Here is a 19,081-nt window from a genome sequence, read left to right as displayed (position 1 = left end):
GCCATCACGTTCTCAATCTCCTGAGCTATTTTACTTTCACTGCAATATTTTAAACGGTAATTCTGGCAGAGAATAACATTAGATTACACTTAAATACTTCCAGTTCTGAGATTAGTGCACAAAACCACATTTAAGATGGTTTGTCCCTAACTGCCCATCATTTTCCCTCATTTATTTTGTCAAAGGATTCATAAAAGAAATGGAGAATAATTTTTTCCAAGGTCAGTGCTTGATCTGACCTGAAATATTATATGTATTACTCTTTGTCCCTGAAGTGAAACCGCTATTAACTTGTAAATTCCTAGCTTGTTCTTTAAAAGTCAAAACTATTGGTAATGCAGTAATGCACAAAGATCGTGATTTCTGTATTGAAGTGTTCCATCTACCACTTGCCTTTTTTGTAAGCAGGTTCTTCAGTTTTATGTCTGGCTGAAATTTTAGCACAAAACAGAAAGTTCACTAACACAAACGCAGCTGTCCTACAGCAGGAGTCCCGGGAAACTTAATCCCCATTGTGCAGCCTGCAGCACACCCAGAGTGACACCAGATTCCTCCCTCCCCAGGAATAACAGGATCCTCTATGAAAATGTATCCCTCTCCCAGAAGGGAGAGTAACAAATACAGAGGCTACTCTTTGGAGGGCAGACAGAGGCAAAACCAAGACTAAATAAATAAGAAAGCAAATTTTATAGATCCAGTTTTACAGATAATGTGGTAATGGTAGTTCATACCAATGTTGGTATCATTCAAAATAGGAAAGTTATCATGGTATTGGTTACATCACTGATCTCAGTACATTTATGTTACGTAAGGCAGAAATAAAAGCTGACATTCAGACAAACAGGCATGGATTTTTACAAAGCAATAAATTTTTGTACAAGAGCAGAACATTCTACTTACTGGCCTTCTGTTAACTTTGTATTGTATTACAGAGGGACTGACTTCAGGTTGAACTATAGTCTAAGAGAACACTTTTGACATTCTCCTGAGTAAATCTGAAAATACTGTCTGACACGCACATAGGAACTCGCATTATGGCATGGATTTGCATATTTTACTACCATGAGATACAAAATGTACATTTCACATTTAGGCTTTTAAGATGACCTGTTTTGTCCTCAAAGTAAATGCTACGTTACATGTACTTGTATCAGTGTGCTAGGAACTGAAGACAGGAAGACGAGCCAGAGAAGTCCTACTAATATCAATCACTACTTCTGAATCAAGTTCCTCTTAATTAGTATAAAAATGTACTAGAACAAAAATTATTTCTTCTTTGAACAACTGAGCATTGAAACTGATATAAAACCACGTTTTCACAGGATCCTGATGACACACGCAGAGGCTTTTGCTTGTTTAAGCTTTGAAATAGTGCTAAGAGCAATGCCTGTCCAGGGGCAGGCAGTTCTTTTAGCCTGGCAAGCTGAATACGAAACAGCTTCAGTCCAAAGGCTGTCTAATGACACTAGGATGACACGCTTAAGTTATCATACATGAACTATTATCTCGCAGACCCCCACTGAAAGTTTATTTAAGTTAATTCACTAAGGGCACAATGAGAAGACCTCCGTTTAGTTAGGGCAGCACAGAAAGAAGCAAGATGCTACTTCTGCAGTGCTTGTGAGAAAGCACTGGAAGAGTTTACAGGTAAATTTATTCTGAATTATAGACTTTATTATTACATTGATGTGTGACAAAATGGTTTATCATCTAATCCAAATAAAACTTTTCTGTATTTTTTTACTTAGATGACAGAAAAGCTGAAACATAAAATGAAAAAGTTTTGAACCTACTGAGGAATAGTTTTGCAATTTAAATACATGAATCAAGTAAACCTTACGTATTTCAGGAGAACTTAATTATTTTCTTTTAGAAATAAAATGATGAAGCATTAATGAGGTTTCTCCAAAAATGCTTTACAGCATCTAACACACTGCTCGTAAACAGTTTCAAAGTCCTTTTCATTCCCCTAGAAAAGAACAGAGGAAAAAGAATGTAAGAATAGTAACATTGGTTCAAATGAAAAATTTTTGCAAAGTAGTTTCCTGCTGTAAGTAATGGCAAATAGCTGACATTAGGGAAGAGTAAGAACAGTACAAATACTTGGTGATAGTTTTTGCAGCTCAGGAATTTCCACAGCCAAACACTGTGACTTTGTACTCAACAGTCCTGGATGAACTTTCCTTCACATACTCCCTCCATTCACTTTTTGAGCCCTTACAAGCCTTTGCCCCACCCGCCCCATGCATTCACAGTAACCTGTCGAGTTTCACAGTTTTATGAAGCACTGTGTGGAAAAAAAAAAAAAGTCTTTTTGTTTTGAACCCACTTCCCGCTAATGCCATTTGATATTCTCAACTTCTTGGGTAATGAACAGCAATTCTTTATTTACCTTTTCCCATGATATCAAGATTTTATAGAACCCCACTGTATCTTCATCCACTTCTCTTTCCTAAACTGAAGAATCTTAATCTAACTGATTGCTCTTGGCTTGAAATTATTCAACTTCTTTGACCTTCTCTGACCATGTCTTGGTCTTTATCTTCCCTGATTACATCCTCTTTGCAAGGGCGCTGACCAACCAGGGCTTCACCCAATATTGGAAATATAGCTGCATTGCATTATTTAAATTTAAATAATTGTTATAAGCATAAAGACACGTTTTTCCTTTCCTATCCCAATAATTTATATTGTCTTGTTAAGTCATTTTAAAAAAAATTATGTTAACACTTGGCTTTGTATAACATGTTATATGTCACATGTTAACTGTGGGATCTGGAAATATTATATACTATATGTACACAATTTTTAATCAAGCCACCCCAAGAATTTCTTACACATACATAGTATGGATCTTCAATGATAAGTTGTTTCTGTGGATCATAACTTCCAAGTAGTTCAATTTTGGCCTTGCAGTCTTTAACTTGGTTGCCTTTCCTTTTCAGATCTCTGTAAAAAAGAAAATAAAATTTTCCCATGAATTTTTCTTCAGAACATTTTTGGCATCAGCATGAGCTGCTCATGACTGTTTCTAGAGAACAGGAAAATAATATGCGTCTGGATTTAATCAGTTCTGTGGAGTCTCTATGCTGCTGCTTGTTTTTGTTTTTTTCTTGTTACGTGGGGTTTTTTTGATTGAGTATAGGGGACATAAACATAAACTTAATTCAGTGCGTAAACAACCAGTCAGGCACTCGACCTAAGGCTTAACAGAACTTCGTAACAGTCAGTTCATCAACTTCTTCCGCAAATTAATCATTAGAACTTTCAATATCTATCTTTAGCTTGTATTAAACAAAAATAATGAAAAGTATCTAGATATTTTCCCAGAAGTATGAGTAAGCTTCTGCCATCTGTTCAAAACTGGTGTTTTAAATTGGTATGCTGCAAATTGTCTCAACACTGCCTCTAACTCATGTGAATCCTACTACATTCAATTAACAGCAAATAGTAAATTGGTGAGCAAGACCTGTCCTCCCCTTGACATACTACAACATTTCAGCAGTTGTCACATCCTCTTTCTTCTACACTGCCTCCCATTGATAAAACATACTGGTTTTGAGATGGTATTTTCCCCATCTACTTACAAATGGCTGTCCATTATCCCAAATGCAGTTAAAATGTACCTCTCATCATCTTCAGATTACAAGCAGCTCAGTACTAAGATTTCCACAATGCCAAACAGCCAGAACATACTAAATTCTTTTGATATTTCACATCTGCACACCAAATCATCATTTTACTTAGGCAGCGTTAAAAAAAAGGCAAAAACCCCTGTAAATACTTACAGTGATAAGTATAATCAGTTTTAAGAATTTAAATTCTAATTATTAGTGAATTCTGATTAAGAAATTAATTTCAGATAGTTTAGAAATAGCAGTAAGACCACAACACTGTTTTTCCTTGAATAAAATCAGGACTTCTGTTTCAACTAAGAAGTTATTGCTTAAATTTACAGATTTGCAATAAATTCTCTAGCTTTTTATTATTAAAAAAAGTCTAACGATTTCCTTCAAGGCTTCTGGCATACCACTTAATAAACAAGAGGGGGCCAGGTGGCTCTGGAAGGAAAAGGGATGTCCCAAATCTTCCATTTCTGATATGACAGGCACTCCATCAACACCCAGAATCAGTTTGCCCTCCCAGTGCTACGAATGGGCACGCCCAGGGAAAATGGTTGAACTGGGTGCAAGTGTAAGGTGAAACTTAAGTATAACAGTAGCAATATCCCTGTTATAGTTGTGACGTTTCTTCTGCTCTACAGCTTGCATCATATATGTTGTTAATACAGAAGTAAGCTTCCATTTAAGAATTCAAGTGAAAATAGAAGTAAGCCCAGTCACATCTTTGCCTGACACGCTGCAACGAAGCCAAGGGCTATATACCCTTCATTCGTGCAGGCTGTGTAAGAGGTCATTCAATACATTCTAGAAAATTCAACAAAACAATACTTATTTCGGTTAACTGGTGCTGCTTATAAAAGTCTTTATGTGCAACTAACAGTTTTATTTGGGTTTTGTTTTGCTGTTGGTTGGGGTATTTGGGGGTTATTTATTTGTTTTTTTTTAAACTAACTTTACAAGCAATAATCCTTACAAGCACTTTGACACTTGTAGTTTATTGATGCTCAGCCCCTTAACCCCAATCATCAATATGTATGTAATTACGTAGAAATTTTGCCAATGATATCCAAATTTTCATACTAGGCAGCTACTTCACCATATCTTTTGGAAGTGTAAATTGTCTCAAAGACAGACCTAATTAGAACATGGCTAACAGTAACAAACAAGATTTCCCCCAGCTAACAACTTTACTTATTTCAGAGCTCACTCTATTTCTATTAAAAAAGGAAAAAACAAAACAAAACAAAAAACCCCACACCATAGTTAATCCCTTCCAAGTTTCCACAGTGTCTTTTAGATCTTATGCAATTAGAAAAACACATCACTTTGATCAAGACAGTATGTCCTCATTCTTAACTGTATCTGCACCAGCTGCACATCTACAGCACGAAGTATACTGAGTTGCCATATCCTTAATCCTGGAGTGGCATGTAACACACAAATAAACCATTGAGTTCTAGCTCATTAAACTTAGAAGTGAAGAACTCATCTATTAGCATATTATTCACACGCACATACAAAAAAAAAACCAAACCAAAACTCAAACCCAAAAAATCCAAGACAAACTAAGCAGTAAAGCATGACATCTGTCTTTAAAATTACTTTTGAGACATCACTACAAGTATACATATGAATTTGTTCCATTTCTTCATACGTTACCTTAGATTGCTCTCATCCATACAAAGTATATAATCAAAGGTCTGGAAATCCTCCTTAGTAACCTAGAATTAAAGATATGTGCTTTAGCCTACAAACTGTGCTTGATTTATAAAAAGTGGAAAAAAAGTATTTTCAAATGTTGTAGTTCTGATTTATTTAAAGAGAGACAGGTGGAAAGAATACAACTGCGTACTTTCAACTTTTACAGTAACTTAAAGCATTTTAAAATTACTTTGCCATGATTATTTATCCACTTCTGCAAGTTTTCCACAAAAAAAACAAGGTAGCAATTTTACTAATACCTTTTTTTTTTTTAAAACATCTCATGCATCAACTTAGAACACCATTACAAATGACATTTCTAATGTTTTCCAATTACTAAAACTAAGGCAGGTTTCCAGTCGTGGAAGCCATGCAATAAAAGTGTACACAAATTACTTTATTGATAGGAAAACAAAAATGTAGGTACCCTGGAATCAGTTGCAATACTTCCAATCTAGAAATTTGTCACTACACAGAAAGAGATACCAAATGAAATTCAAAGCTGAAGTATGATGATATGAGTTATAATCTCTTAAAGACAAACGCATTCACAGTATTTTAGGCCATATAAGTTCACAAAATTTATGGTATGATGTGGAAAAAAATCTGGGATTTAATGTACATCTTCCTACCATCATACTATCTGTTCTTTTTCTTTCCTGTAGCTTACTGACTCCCGAACATGAATATTAACTAAATTCAGGGATCCAAGTTCAGAGTCAGGTAGGCAAACATTGCAGATAAACTACTAACTTCAGTACTAATGTTATCTGTATTGGAATAAGGATGGCTGCAGATTTTTACCAGTATAATTATATTTTTGTTTACATTTAAGCCTTATTTTTAGGGTAAAACCTTCCCAGACCATGACCACAATGAACAGTATGCTAGTATAAGATAGCTGAACCAAGCATCCATAATGAGGATGAATAAATGGAATAAAATCTATAATGAGTTTACATTAAGACTGCATTTCACGCATAGTCTTATGTGTAGTATCATAACCAAGAAACTTGGAAAGTTCATTCAATACAGTTTTTTTCTGGCAGGCGTCTCTGGGAAGTATGGCCTAGAGAAGCAACCAAGCAAGTGAACAAGACAAAATGGCAAAACACATTATCCTCTAAGTCAGAGTTTTAACTTGTAAAAATTATTTACATATTAAAAAAGAGTTTTAGATAGCAAAACACCCACTTATTTTCTGTGCAAACAGCAAATAGATACTGATTAAGCTCCCATACCAGGGAGTACGAAGAGACCTACAGAAATTATCACGAGACTAAAGCCATAAATGAAACATTCCACACAAGGAGAATTGAAGCAGGGTGGGGGAAGCATTTGAAAAGAAAGGGTTAATGGTGAAAACAAATGCAGACTTGTTTATTTTCACTGTAAAAATATTTGCTGTATTCATGCAGTGCCTTTGACCTATGAAAATATTTTTGCAGTGGAAATAGCTCTGTTTTCCTGGCAACTCTAAGCAGTACCTCTACAAGCTGCTTCTGATTGCTCTACACAGCTAAACAGTGGCCCCTATGAAAATACGTGGGCATAGATTTCTTTGTAGTACAGACATATGCAAGAATAAAATAAAAAACAGTGAAAAGTAAAACACACCTGTCCCACTTCCCACTCTCTCTGTGTACTTGACAACTTGACAGTTACTGCCCTATAAACCAGCACTAACACAGTTGGAAATGCAGCCAAAAAAACCCAAGACTGCTGGTTGGCTTGTGCTCTTAAGCCCCACAGTAATATCAGATACAAAAAGCCTAGTGGAGCAAAATCCAGTAAACTGAAGATATTCCTCAAAACTATGAAAACTTCTATTTTGGGGGAAGAAATTGATGACATAAAAGAAATGGAGCTCAAGCAGTCAACTGTGGATGGAACTACACAGATAACTGTAACTTTACATTAAAATGCACATAACCATTATTAAAGACTATCAATGGAGAAACACATCATCTTTCTAATTTATTTGTTAAACATTTCCCGTTGTTTACAGAAGGGAAATCTCCTTTTCTCTGTCTAAAAACAAAAGAAAGAGAGACAGTAGTCCTCAAATTTATCCAGCTGTGAAGCGCCGTTCAATACAACCGTCCTCTAATCTCAATTGCATATTTAAGGCAAATGCACAGCATGAGTCACAGAAATTCTGGCCTCAGCATGAATAAAAGTGAAACTGATTAATAGCTATCTGTTTTGTGCATGAAGACTAAGAGCTTACAGAATTTCAATGGATGCATAAACATACAGCAACCTACCATCAAATAAAATGTTAACAAACTCTTTATTTTTATATATAAATATATACATTTATTTTTATACTTCACTTTTCACTTAAAATTCACTTAAGCCATCATTGTATATGATGGTAGGATGTAACCAATTTAACATTCTATCTTATATAAATCATTCTTGTAGCATTTATGTCAGTTTTGAATAAAAAAAAGATACAATCCATGATTATCATAATTATGCACAAAATTACATGAAAGTGCCTTTCACTGGGTGGGTAACAGTTTTCCACAGGAGAGAAGAGGATAATTGCATGAGGTAGTCATCTTATGACAGCATTTCAAAGGCAACAGAAGACAAATCCCTCCTCTCTATTTCTGCAGCTTCTGTATTAAATCTTTCTTAATCTGCTCTGAAACAAGTCATACACAAAATTCTGTCCTTCAGTTTGTCTCCGATAGTGAAACAAATACACTTCCACTTGTACTAACCTGACTACTCTGAAAAGTCCTATTCTACACTATCGAGTCCCTCTCTTCCCAAAAGTACCACAAGACCATATCAGGTCCACACTTCAGAGAATCAGCAGAGACCATTCAACAGAAGTTTGAAAAAAAATATTCAAGTTACATAGTTAACATCAGTGCAAAATCAACAGTTATTTGTAGTTCAGGGATTTGAAAATTTTCTTTATGAAAAAACCTGCTTGTACTGGGATGTTTTAGACAAATTTTCATCCTGTTAAGACTTTCATTTTATAGTCTCATTCTTGTTAATTTCCTCTCCCTGTATATGTAACATTTTAGGCTCTTCTGCTTTAAAAATCTCTTCCTTTGCCAGAACGTATAAGCAAATGTCTTCATTAAAGTGTTTTTATTCCTCCTCTGCCAAAGGAGAATACACAGATTTGTTTCAAGGCAGAGAATCAACTGGTTTTGGATGCTTTGCTTCAGTTTAACTGCTCAAAAACCACTCTAGTAATACCAATAACAGTTCTCGAGTTTCCAAGGCTTATCTTTTAAGAATACAGACACGTTACACTACTGTGACTGAAACACTGACTGATTAATTTCAGTACCATTTAGCTTGTATAATGATAAATAATGCTGTTTGTAAGCACTGATAAATAGTAAGTCCAGAACTTGTAAGAGGAAAAGATCATAACAGACTTTTTCTAGTAATTATTCTAATAGTAAAACATTGAAAATCTGAAACAACGATGTTGTGCTCAGTCCGTTTGTCTTATTATATAACGGAGATTAGCATCAGGAGAGGTCAGCAGAGGGCAACTCACTAATTGAGAGAATTTATTTTACAAAGTTAAAAAACTAAACATGTAGTCTTTGAAAGTGAAAAAAGTAAGTATGACCTCAGTAAGGTCTAGTAAAATTCTGAAGGGAACAGAAATGGAAGATAATAACAAGACTACTTGATCTTTTTGTCAGTACAAGAACTAGTGGCATAAACTCAGGCTAAGTAAAGGTCAAGCCCTAAAGGAATATCTTATATCCAGAGAATAGTTAACTGAAGTAAGTTATGTGCATTTATTTGAGTGTCTAAATGATTTAAATAGATGCAGACACATTTACCTCCGATCTCTCTGGAATACAACATGGAAATAAATGTCCTTTTGTTAACGAAAACCAAGATTAATTTTGGTAAAACTTAAGAGGATTTCACCAAGTGACAAACCTGTCTCTGACTTAAGAATGCTTCAAGGATATGTTTTTCGACGAAGTTACCACCAACCGTGCTACTAATCTTAGGTTTGAGTGCCTTTGTTCTTATTTAGCACTCTAAATCTTTTAAAAAGATCTTCATGCAAGAGCAGAAGCTTTCTGTGATGGGTGAACAGGTATTACAATGCCTTGCTGAAAGAAGCACCACAGATTACTAAATAAGTCCATTTTTAAAAAGTATTAAAAAAAGTTTCATAAAAATGCCCAAAATACTAAATATTTGAAGGCAGGATTTTTCTATAATGGAAAAACGGCTCCAATGCTTCCTAGTTATACTTCCAATGAAGCTTAACAACAAGAAACTCACTAACCTCAACTAGAAGAGTTCGGCCACTTTGGAGTCCTTTGAAAAACTGCACATAGTATTTATTACTTGATGCTTAACCATGCATTGGTCAAATTACTTCTGTGATTGTGATGGTTAGGTCTAAACAAAGCATGGGTATGAATAAGAAAGAAAAGATACTCTCTTCTACCTGCCGTGCTTTATGTGCTGTCTCAATGCCATGATTTCTTAGACAGCTTAAAGCCCTTGCATCTGGGGAGCGCCCCACGTTCCAGTCTGAAACAGCAGCACTGTCTGTCATCCACTGTAACAACAAAACAAATACATACACATATTTAAAGAAAATTAAAGTACAGTACCTGCCTGGCAATATGATTCATGGTAATGCCATGCTTCTTCATGCAAGTCTGTCCTCGATAGTCAGGAGGGCTTCCTATTTCATAGGTAGATGTCGCTGCACTGTCTATCCTCCACTACAGAAAAACAAATTTATATTTTTATGTTTCCTTTCTCACTGCTTGTATTTCTGCTAACTGGCTATGAAACAGTTATTTCTTAGGCAGGAACAGAAATAAATAGCTTACCTTACTTTCAAGTTTTTCATCAGTTACAAGTTTTCTGAAAACTGCTTCAGCTATTGGAGAGCGACAAATGTTTCCTATAGAAACAGGAGATTAAAGTGCAATTTCAGATGATTAAAAACAAACAAATCAATAATTGTGTGGATTTGTCAGCACAGATCAGATTAAAGATTTTTATTTACTTAGGTAAAATGTGGATTGCTTATGTTGTTATAACCCAAGAGATTCTGCAAGGGTGGAAACCCAGAGTTCTGCACCTGGGATGGGGCCGTCTCCAGTATCAACACAGGCTGGGGGCTGAAGGGATTGAGAGCTGCCCTGCCGGGAAGGACTTGGAGATACCGGTCGGTGAAAAACCGGATATGAGCTGGCAGTGTGCACTTGCAACCCAGAAAGCCAACCGTATCCTGGGGTGCATCAGAAGAAGCGTGGCCGGCAGCTTAAGGGAGGTGATTCTGTCCCTCTGCTCCACTCTCGAGACCCCCACCTGAAGCACTGTGTCCAGCTCTAGGGTCCCCAGCACAGGAAAGATATGGACTTGTTGGAGCACGTCCAGAGGAGGGCCATGAAGATGATCAGAGGCATGGAACACCTCTGAGTGAGAACTGGGGTTGCGCAGCCTGGAGAAAAGAATGACTGGGGAGACCTTATTGTGGCCTTTCTGTATATAAAGGGGGCTGTAGTGACAAGGGGTAATGGTTTTAAACTGAAAGAGGGTAGATTTATATTGGACATAAGGAAGAAATTTTTTTTACTATGAGGGTGGTGAGACACTGGAACAGGTTGCCCAGAGAGGTGGTAGATGCCCCATCACTAGAAGTGTTCAAGGTCAGGCTGGATGGGGCTTTCAGCGACGTAATCTAATGAAAGATGTCCCCGCCCGTGGCAGGGGGGTTGGACTAGATGATCTTTGAAGGTCCCTTCCCACCTAAATCATTCTATGATTCTATACTATCCATCAGTCTCTTGAAATGCATATCATTATATGAAAAGATGTAACTTATCAAAATAAATAGGAGGAATATTGTGTAAGCACACTGCTCTCTTATTCTGTTCCATAAGCAATCCACGATCACAGAAGACCAGGCAAAACTACAAAATTTAAATGGCAGTAAATAATCTGTATCTTCGAATCTTCCTACACACTGGCAAGTTTCAACTAATGTTTACTGGAGAATCATGAATATTTGCCTGAAGTGTTTACATTACTACCTATCTGCTAACAAAAACTTTTGGACAATTCCAAACCCCCCCAAAATCAAATCAGTTATACAAGCTTGAAAACCACCTCAGGAAAATAAATTTTCTAAATTTTTTTGATCCAAAATACGGAGGATTAGGAACAAAACATGGCAAAGCTGAAGTGCTGTCAATCAGCCACCAAACAGTTAAAGTACTTAGTTATATAAATACATAATCAGTCTTCCCTTCCAATGGGCTCCAATTGCGCTATCCACTTGATCTCACCTTATTTTCAGTAAGAACCTATTTCAACAGTGAAATAGAACCCTGTTAAAAATTAGAAATCTGCATCATTTTTGCTCCACTGCTGAAGCTGTAACTAAGTTAACCATCTAAAGTAGAACTCTCAAACATGCATGCAAAAATACATATTCTTTGAAGAAGAATGAAATATCTCAACAACAATAAAAAGCCTATTCAACTATTACTTTAACTCTTTCTACCTTTTCATCCTTCAGAAATTCTGAGTACTAGATAGATATTCATAGTATTTGATATGTCACTCAAATGCACAATAAATCATACAAACAAATCTTCACTTTCCATCAGAGAGAACACATGACTTTGCTCATCTCTGACTTTTGAGCAGATAAGTATAAAATACCACAAATGGCAGCACTCATTTCTATACCTTTAAATAAGTCACTCTTCTACTACTGATTAAATTCTTTCCAAATCTCAAACAGCATAAAAATGAAATGCCCATGAACAAAGCTAAATTTCTGGAAGCAAAAAGAAATTTTCAAATCAGGGACTAAGACTCATTTTCATGCCTATATTTTCAAAGAAAATATCAAGGTAGAAGCTTCACTGCTAAAGAGAAAGAAGCTGCTATGACCTGGACATTTAATAACTTGCTGTCAATCACGCCAACTATGAAAAAAAAAAACACAAACTAAGTGGGAAGCAAACCACTGAAGTAATACAAATTTGCTATCAAAGTTTTAGAGAACGTCAAATCATTAAATGGGCAAAAGAAACTGGCTAAACATTGAGAAACTGTTCTTGCTGAAACATTATGTGAATTTTGAAGGCAGATGTTGTTCCAGGAGAAAGCATACTATTTCCTTTGCATGAACTAGTTTATTCCAAGCAGAGACATTAAATCAGTCTTGGAATAAAAATAAAACAGGAAAAAGTTAGTTTTATTTAAAGTAACTGAGAAAACAGGTTAGTACTTGTGCATTATAAAAATGTGACAGAATATGGTAATAAATTAGAAAGTAAATCTCACTTCTTTAATTGAGTAAATGAATTAAGCATTAAGCAATATAATTTTAATAGGAAACAGAGGGAACATGGTAACATACAGCATAAGACAGAAGAGAACCTCTATAATCAATGAGCCCAATCCTTTGATATTGCAGGCATATACAACATCACTTCTTTTACAAACACATCAAGCTCTCTTTTAAAAAGCATCATCTATCCTAAAAGCCTATTCCAGCTACTTATTTCCTGTAATAGCCTGAAAACTTCCAATTCCCACTTAATAATTACTCTTGGAAGTCTATGCTCATCTGATCTTGTTTAACATCACTGTCTTAAAAACCTTTCTTTCCTTCAACAGATACAGAACCCTTGTCAAGCATAGCTGTGCTAAACTAAACAAACCAAGTTCTCGGTCTCCTCATGAAATTAGCTGACCCTTAATCACTCCAGTTAAGCTAACTCTTCACTTGCTCTAATTCAAATTTATTTTTCTTGAATACGGACAAATAAAACCACAGGCTACACTGCAGCGAAAGTTTTTACCAACCTTTTTTATTAAAAAATGTTTGAAATATTTACTTAGCTCTTTTGAAAATAACCTTTGATAACTTCCACAATCACATTTGACTCCTTCAGAGGTATCAAATTTGCGATCGTAATCCCCTGCTTCTCATTTGTCTATTCCCTCTCCTCCTCTGTTGTTTCACACAGGTGACCTTTAAGTCTTCTTTCTAAACTATTAAATTCTGTTTCCATTACAGCAGCTGTTGAGGCCATCCACTTCTTCCTGTATAATATTTTTCCTCCACATGAATGATCCCACGCCATTGTGCATGAACAGGAAGCTTCATTACTACACTCAAAATTTCAGTAGTAAACAATGATTAATACTTTTGGTCCTACTAAATCATCAACTAGCTCCCAGAATTTCAAAATGGTACTTTTGAAATAAATCCTTCATGGCTTTTTCTATTTATTTAACCTTCTGCTTTACCTAGATTGAATGACTTGTTACAAATTTTCACTCTTCCATATCCTGCTCGCTACTTAAAATAAAAGCCATAAATATCATCTTTGATGCTACCATATCAAATATCATAATGAATGGCACCGTGATCACTGACTGATTAAATATATTAACTACCACTTCTAGCAATAACTAAAAACTGCAGTTATATTATTTTTGAAACAAACCGTAACCTAGTTTATGACTTAAAAATTAATGTCTTCCATGATGACACATTCCAGATATTACTGGCGGCATTAACACAATTACAGAACTGCCGTCACCATTCAAATCTATTCTTGGGGACTATGGACAGAATCTGAGTTAATACAAGCCCTTTCCTCCACATACTCTGCAATATTATTTTCATCCTAACCAACTCTGTTTAGCCAGGCTCCTCTTTGCGACTGTTATCATTCATCTCATCATTAACGTAAAGCCCTGTCTTATCTCACTGACACACACAAACTTCAATCCTTGCGTTCCAGCCATCATCCCTTTCCCACTATAATTTCTATCCATTTCATATCCAGTTTTACATCCCACATCTGTCTTTCTAGGCTTTGTCGACATTCCTCACAGATGCGCAGCATTTCCTAAATTACGGATTGACAGCCATAACTGGGGAACAAAGGGGGAAATCTCACAAAAAGATTCATAGGGAGATTTCCTTCCTCCCTGGACTTAATCGTATTTTCCTTAAACGTCATCTACACTTCATCTCTGTTACCTATCCTCCTCTGGTATTCCTTTCTCCTTTGTTGTATTTCTGACTGGTCTGATCATGCTTTTTTTATGTACAAGATAAAAGTATTAAAATTCTCGAATCTCCACCTTCTCCCTTAATTTTTTAGATGTCATGCTTTTTAAGTCGTAGTGACATTTTCAATCATAGAAAAATAGAACCCAAGGTACCCAGATAGAGTCTGCCCATTGAAATAAATCCTACATACATCTCAAAATATTATGATTCAAGGATAAGAGACTTACATTTCAGTCACAGAATCAGTACTGGAATGATTTGTTGATCACTTCCACGGAGTCATGCTTTCTCACTCATTTTCTAGGGACAAGGATTCCACTGACAGTTTCCAAGCCAATGCTTAATTTTTAGAGCTCTTACTCCAGTCTGTGCATTAATCTTTGACCCGTTCTCATACAGAAATGGAAGTGTTATTTCTACTGACAGGAAAGACAACTTGAAGCCATTTCATGCTCAGGTCCATAGCTCATCTCTAGGTACTGTTGATCTGACCATCTCTTCTCTCAACTGTTTTTATATCTTCATTGCTCCTTATTCAGCTCTCTAACTCCTTCAGACCTTCCCCAAATGCAAACAGATGCTTTTCTCTTCGTTTGTTTTTCTGTCTGCTGTTTGTAACAGAAGTTTTACTAGCTTTCATCCTCTCACATTTAAAAACCTGCTTAACTCTACTTACCTTTCCATGCATAGTGAGTTCATCTGAGTGACTGTAATACTGCTTCCCAGTATCATTTACATCATCCACCACGTCCCCTTCATAAGCAAGTGTTTAAAACTTTCTACTCACTCTGTTCCATTCTGTACTCAAATTCCTGTCTGTCTGAACTTCATCATGATTCCTAGTTCTTCTCAGTTAAGTCTATTTTGTCACACTCAGCATTCAATTAGCTTTGTAAGGCACCATTCAAGGCTCCAATTTTAGTCCAAATTCCCCGGCCTTTCCATTCACAATCAATTTCATTGAATACTTACACTCTTTCAGATAAACTTTTCAGTATATAGCTACCTAAATTACATCATCTAACTTCCATACATCCTCCCTACTTCTAACACACAGTGGGATTTCTCTCAGAAACTGAATATTAGCATGTGTATGTGTGGTATATATATATTTTTCTAAGCGGAACTCAATTTTGGCTCAAGATATCTAAATGGGGATGTCTACAGGAGGATTAGGTTTTTTTGATTGGTCCCTAGCCAATCAAAGCTTAGTCAATGTAATCCATGTCAATAGCAATATGACTTGCCAGGATTCACAATGGTCAAACCATCAGCTAATCAGATGAAAGTTCACCCTTTAAAAATCTTTCCCTGCAGGAAGATTAATTATACTGAGTTATCAACCACTGGAACATTATGCTTTTCTCAGCAACCTAAAGGTTCCCCAGTAAAAATAAAAGTTTTCAACACATAAGGACCCACTCACAACAATCAGACTCTTAACATTTTTAAGCATACATCTTAATCTTATTTTCCAATTCCAAGATCGCTTTTACAACTGTGCTTTCAACTCTCTAGTACTTCTGCATCATTCTGAAACAGAGTTTAAATAAGGCATTGTATTCTTCAGATATCTTATCAATGCTGCACAAAAGAAAGGTATTTTCCTTACATTTATCTAACATGCTCTTCTTTATCCAAAAAATAGTATTATTTCTTTTTATCAGCTTGCTAAGAAACTTCATTACAGCAGCTGTTTTCCGTGACTTCTTCGATGTCTCATACAACCTATTGCTTTTCCATTCTGCAGCTATAAATGGCATTTTGCCCCATGAAACCTTGTATCTGGCTATATCTAAACGCATGTAATGGATTGTGACAACTGAACTAGGAAACTCAAATCTCTCTGTAACTGCAATCTAATTTCTTCATACCCAATAAATTGTCATTTTAGAAATTATTTTATGCAGCCTAGAACTCTGATGGCAATACTTACACTCAGTGGTTCGCAACAAGCATCGATTTTCAAAGGACCTAGCCAAAACCTACTTGTTTACTGTTCACCTGTCTTACAACTATTCCTCCACACACAGAGGAGACCAGTAAGCCAGTGCCTGGTCTAAGATGCCCATGCAGCTTGTTACGTTATAGTGGACAAGCCATCAGAGAGAAAGGGGGTGATTTATGTAACACAGCATCATAATAAGCTCATTTCTGAAGCTCTACCATTAATTGAGTAGAGCTCTACCATTAATTGAGTAGAGCTACATAAGTGCAAAAAGAGCAAACTGCATTTTGGTTCACCTCCCATTTTAATTACTTCTATGCCTTAAATGAAAAAAAAATTCTTTCCCAGTGCCTTTTCATATACTGTAATTACATAATGTTCCTGGGTGCTTCATTTATTTCTCAGTGATGAGGAACCCTTCTCATTAACTTAGCGATGCACATGAACTAGACTGTATTTTGTTGTGTGATGAATATCTGCTTATCTCATCACAACCAAAGAATACAGTCAACAGATACTTACGTAATAGGTTTCTTTCAAAATAACATAGAAAGAAAATGTAATTTTTCATTAAGGCTTTTACTTCTGGGGCTTGTACTTCAGCTCTCACTGAATGTGGTAGATTTCAGAATTAACGTGCTTCATTAACCATCACAGAATACTACAGATAAACGTTACAGAAATCTGTTTAGTACTCTTTTCAGCAATAACCATAGGTATTATTTCTAATAAAATTTAGGAAGAAAAAAAATCTATCAAACCATAAGTATCACTCTTCAAGACTAACAAAAAAAAATTAAGGAAACTTCAGGCAGGAAGTTGCCTTCAAAACTTAACTGAAAAGAGCATATATTTGACTGGAAAAAAGTAGTGCTTGTCACATCAATTAGATGTTATGTCACATACTATTATGGTTATTTTTTTATAACCCAGTAGCATAGAAGAAGAAATTTAAAAGCTATTTACAACATTTTAAAAAATCCATCCCATTAACATTGGTCCTGACTTGTTCACCCTTTACTCAAGCTTAGTATTAATAATTTCACTTCATACCTCAATTATTATATTATCTTCCACTAACAACTGTTCCTCAGAGACTCAGCTGGATTAGCAACTTGTTACAGTGCAAATCACCATCATGGGCTTCAGACCCATACGTATTAATCATTTTGTAAAGACTACTGATGCCTTTAAAATATGTTGTTTGGAAAGAAGGATGCATATTACTTAGGTGTTTTTATACAAAAATTTTGTCTATGCCACTGGCTCCCAAACATATGGCAACTGATAATCCCTTACTAAAGGGTGTTCTCCCTAAATTAGTATTAGGAGCTGATTTTACTTTAAGGTAAACATCAGAACATATTTCACAGAATTAAACTCTTGTTTTGTTATTCAATTAATCTGCATTTCTCCTGTTACAACAGAAAAGCAGATAGCAAAAAACCCGACAAACCAACAACACATTAACCAATGGTTTTGTAATAAAACTGGCAAAACGCCAGGGATTCACAGGGATCAACTCTCAGAACACAGTTAAGATTATAAGGCTAGGCAGCAGATAATGTTAAAAGCCCTCCCAGAACAGAGTAAAGAGCCACGTAGCTTGTTATTCCCAGAAGGGAGCAGAAGCAGATGTTTAGAGAAAGTACGCGCAAAATGGGACACAGTCCTGTAATCCATGTAGTCAGGTTTGCAATTTGTTGGTTGTGAACATGCAGAAAATCATATTGCTCCAGTAATGAATCGTCTTAAGCTTCAAGAAAGCATCCAAACCCTTTCTGATCATATTTACATTTCTGTTTTCCCTGACTTCTTGTCACATGAGATTCATGATTTAAACACATAAAATACCTCTTCTTAAAAAAAATAATAAATTCCTAATTCTTCATTTAGGTAACCCTTCAAAAAAGCCTTATTCTTTCCATTCCTTTCCATGATGGCCATAATTTCATATATCAAAAGCACTTCCACCAAGTTCTCTTCTTTACTTAAAGCCCTAACATCTTTTCCCTCTTCTTACAGAGACCGCTCTCCACTGACGCCAATCGTTTTCCCCATCCCTATTCCCGCCGGTGCCAGGCGGCCGCCTCCAGGAGCCACGGCGGCGGCCAGAGCGAGCCAGGACCCCGGCTGGACGGTACCCCTTACCTCCTTGCTGCTCTGGAAGCTGAGCACCGGGCAGCCCGTTTCAAAAAGCTACTGAAGACCACCCCCTACGGCTGCCCTTGAGGAGTTAATACCCTTGAGTGATTTATGTTTACTGAGGAGCTGCTCTTCCCCACAGACAACCTTCGCCTTTCTCAGTGCTGGATTTCAGGTGTCATTTCCTACTGATTACTCCGACTTACCACAAAGACAGGGAAGGGGATGGATACTGCTTTCTGCTTCCCTTCTCAGACACCACTCCGGCCCTCCCCCAGGAGGCAGAGACACCCTCTATCTGCGGTCACTAGGTCGGGCCTAACAGCAGCCCCGCCGGCCGGCACCGCTCCCCCGGCACCGCTCCCTCGGCAGCGCCCCCCGCCCCGCCCCGCCGCGCTCCCCGCACCCCCGCCCGGTGCCCCTGACCGAAGAGCGACGGGAGAAGACGCGCCTCTCCCCTCGCCCTGCTCACCCAGGCACACGAACAGCACCGACTTCGCCTCCCCCGCCGCCATCTTCGCTTGGGGTTGGCCAGCCACCTAGCAAAGGGACCTTCCCGCCTGTCGCGCCGACTGCGCCTTGCTTTACGGCACC

General features: G+C 36.8%; 1 protein-coding gene across 2 annotated transcripts; it reads right to left on the bottom strand.

Moving 5' to 3' along the window:
• Positions 1 to 668: 668 nt before the first annotated feature.
• On the bottom strand, positions 669 to 19,070 carry ACP1 (acid phosphatase 1). 2 transcript variants are annotated; one of them, XM_054194535.1, is made up of 6 exons: positions 18,960 to 19,070; positions 10,175 to 10,248; positions 9,950 to 10,063; positions 5,283 to 5,344; positions 2,844 to 2,949; positions 669 to 1,969 (listed from the first exon to the last, which is right to left on the bottom strand). In XM_054194535.1, exons 1-6 carry the CDS (start codon positions 19,000 to 19,002, stop codon positions 1,892 to 1,894), a joined length of 477 nt encoding a protein of 158 aa, XP_054050510.1. In that variant the 5' UTR covers positions 19,003 to 19,070; the 3' UTR covers positions 669 to 1,891. The 2 variants fall into 2 exon arrangements, with proteins under 2 accessions (XP_054050510.1, XP_054050511.1); XM_054194536.1 differs by lacking the exon at positions 9,950 to 10,063 and adding an exon at positions 9,781 to 9,894.
• Positions 19,071 to 19,081: the final 11 nt, after the last annotated feature.

Source organism: Rissa tridactyla, chromosome 3 (assembly GCF_028500815.1).
Source record: "Rissa tridactyla isolate bRisTri1 chromosome 3, bRisTri1.patW.cur.20221130, whole genome shotgun sequence".
NCBI classification, from domain to species: Eukaryota; Metazoa; Chordata; class Aves; order Charadriiformes; family Laridae; genus Rissa; species Rissa tridactyla.
This window is presented reverse-complemented; position numbering and strand designations above follow the sequence as displayed.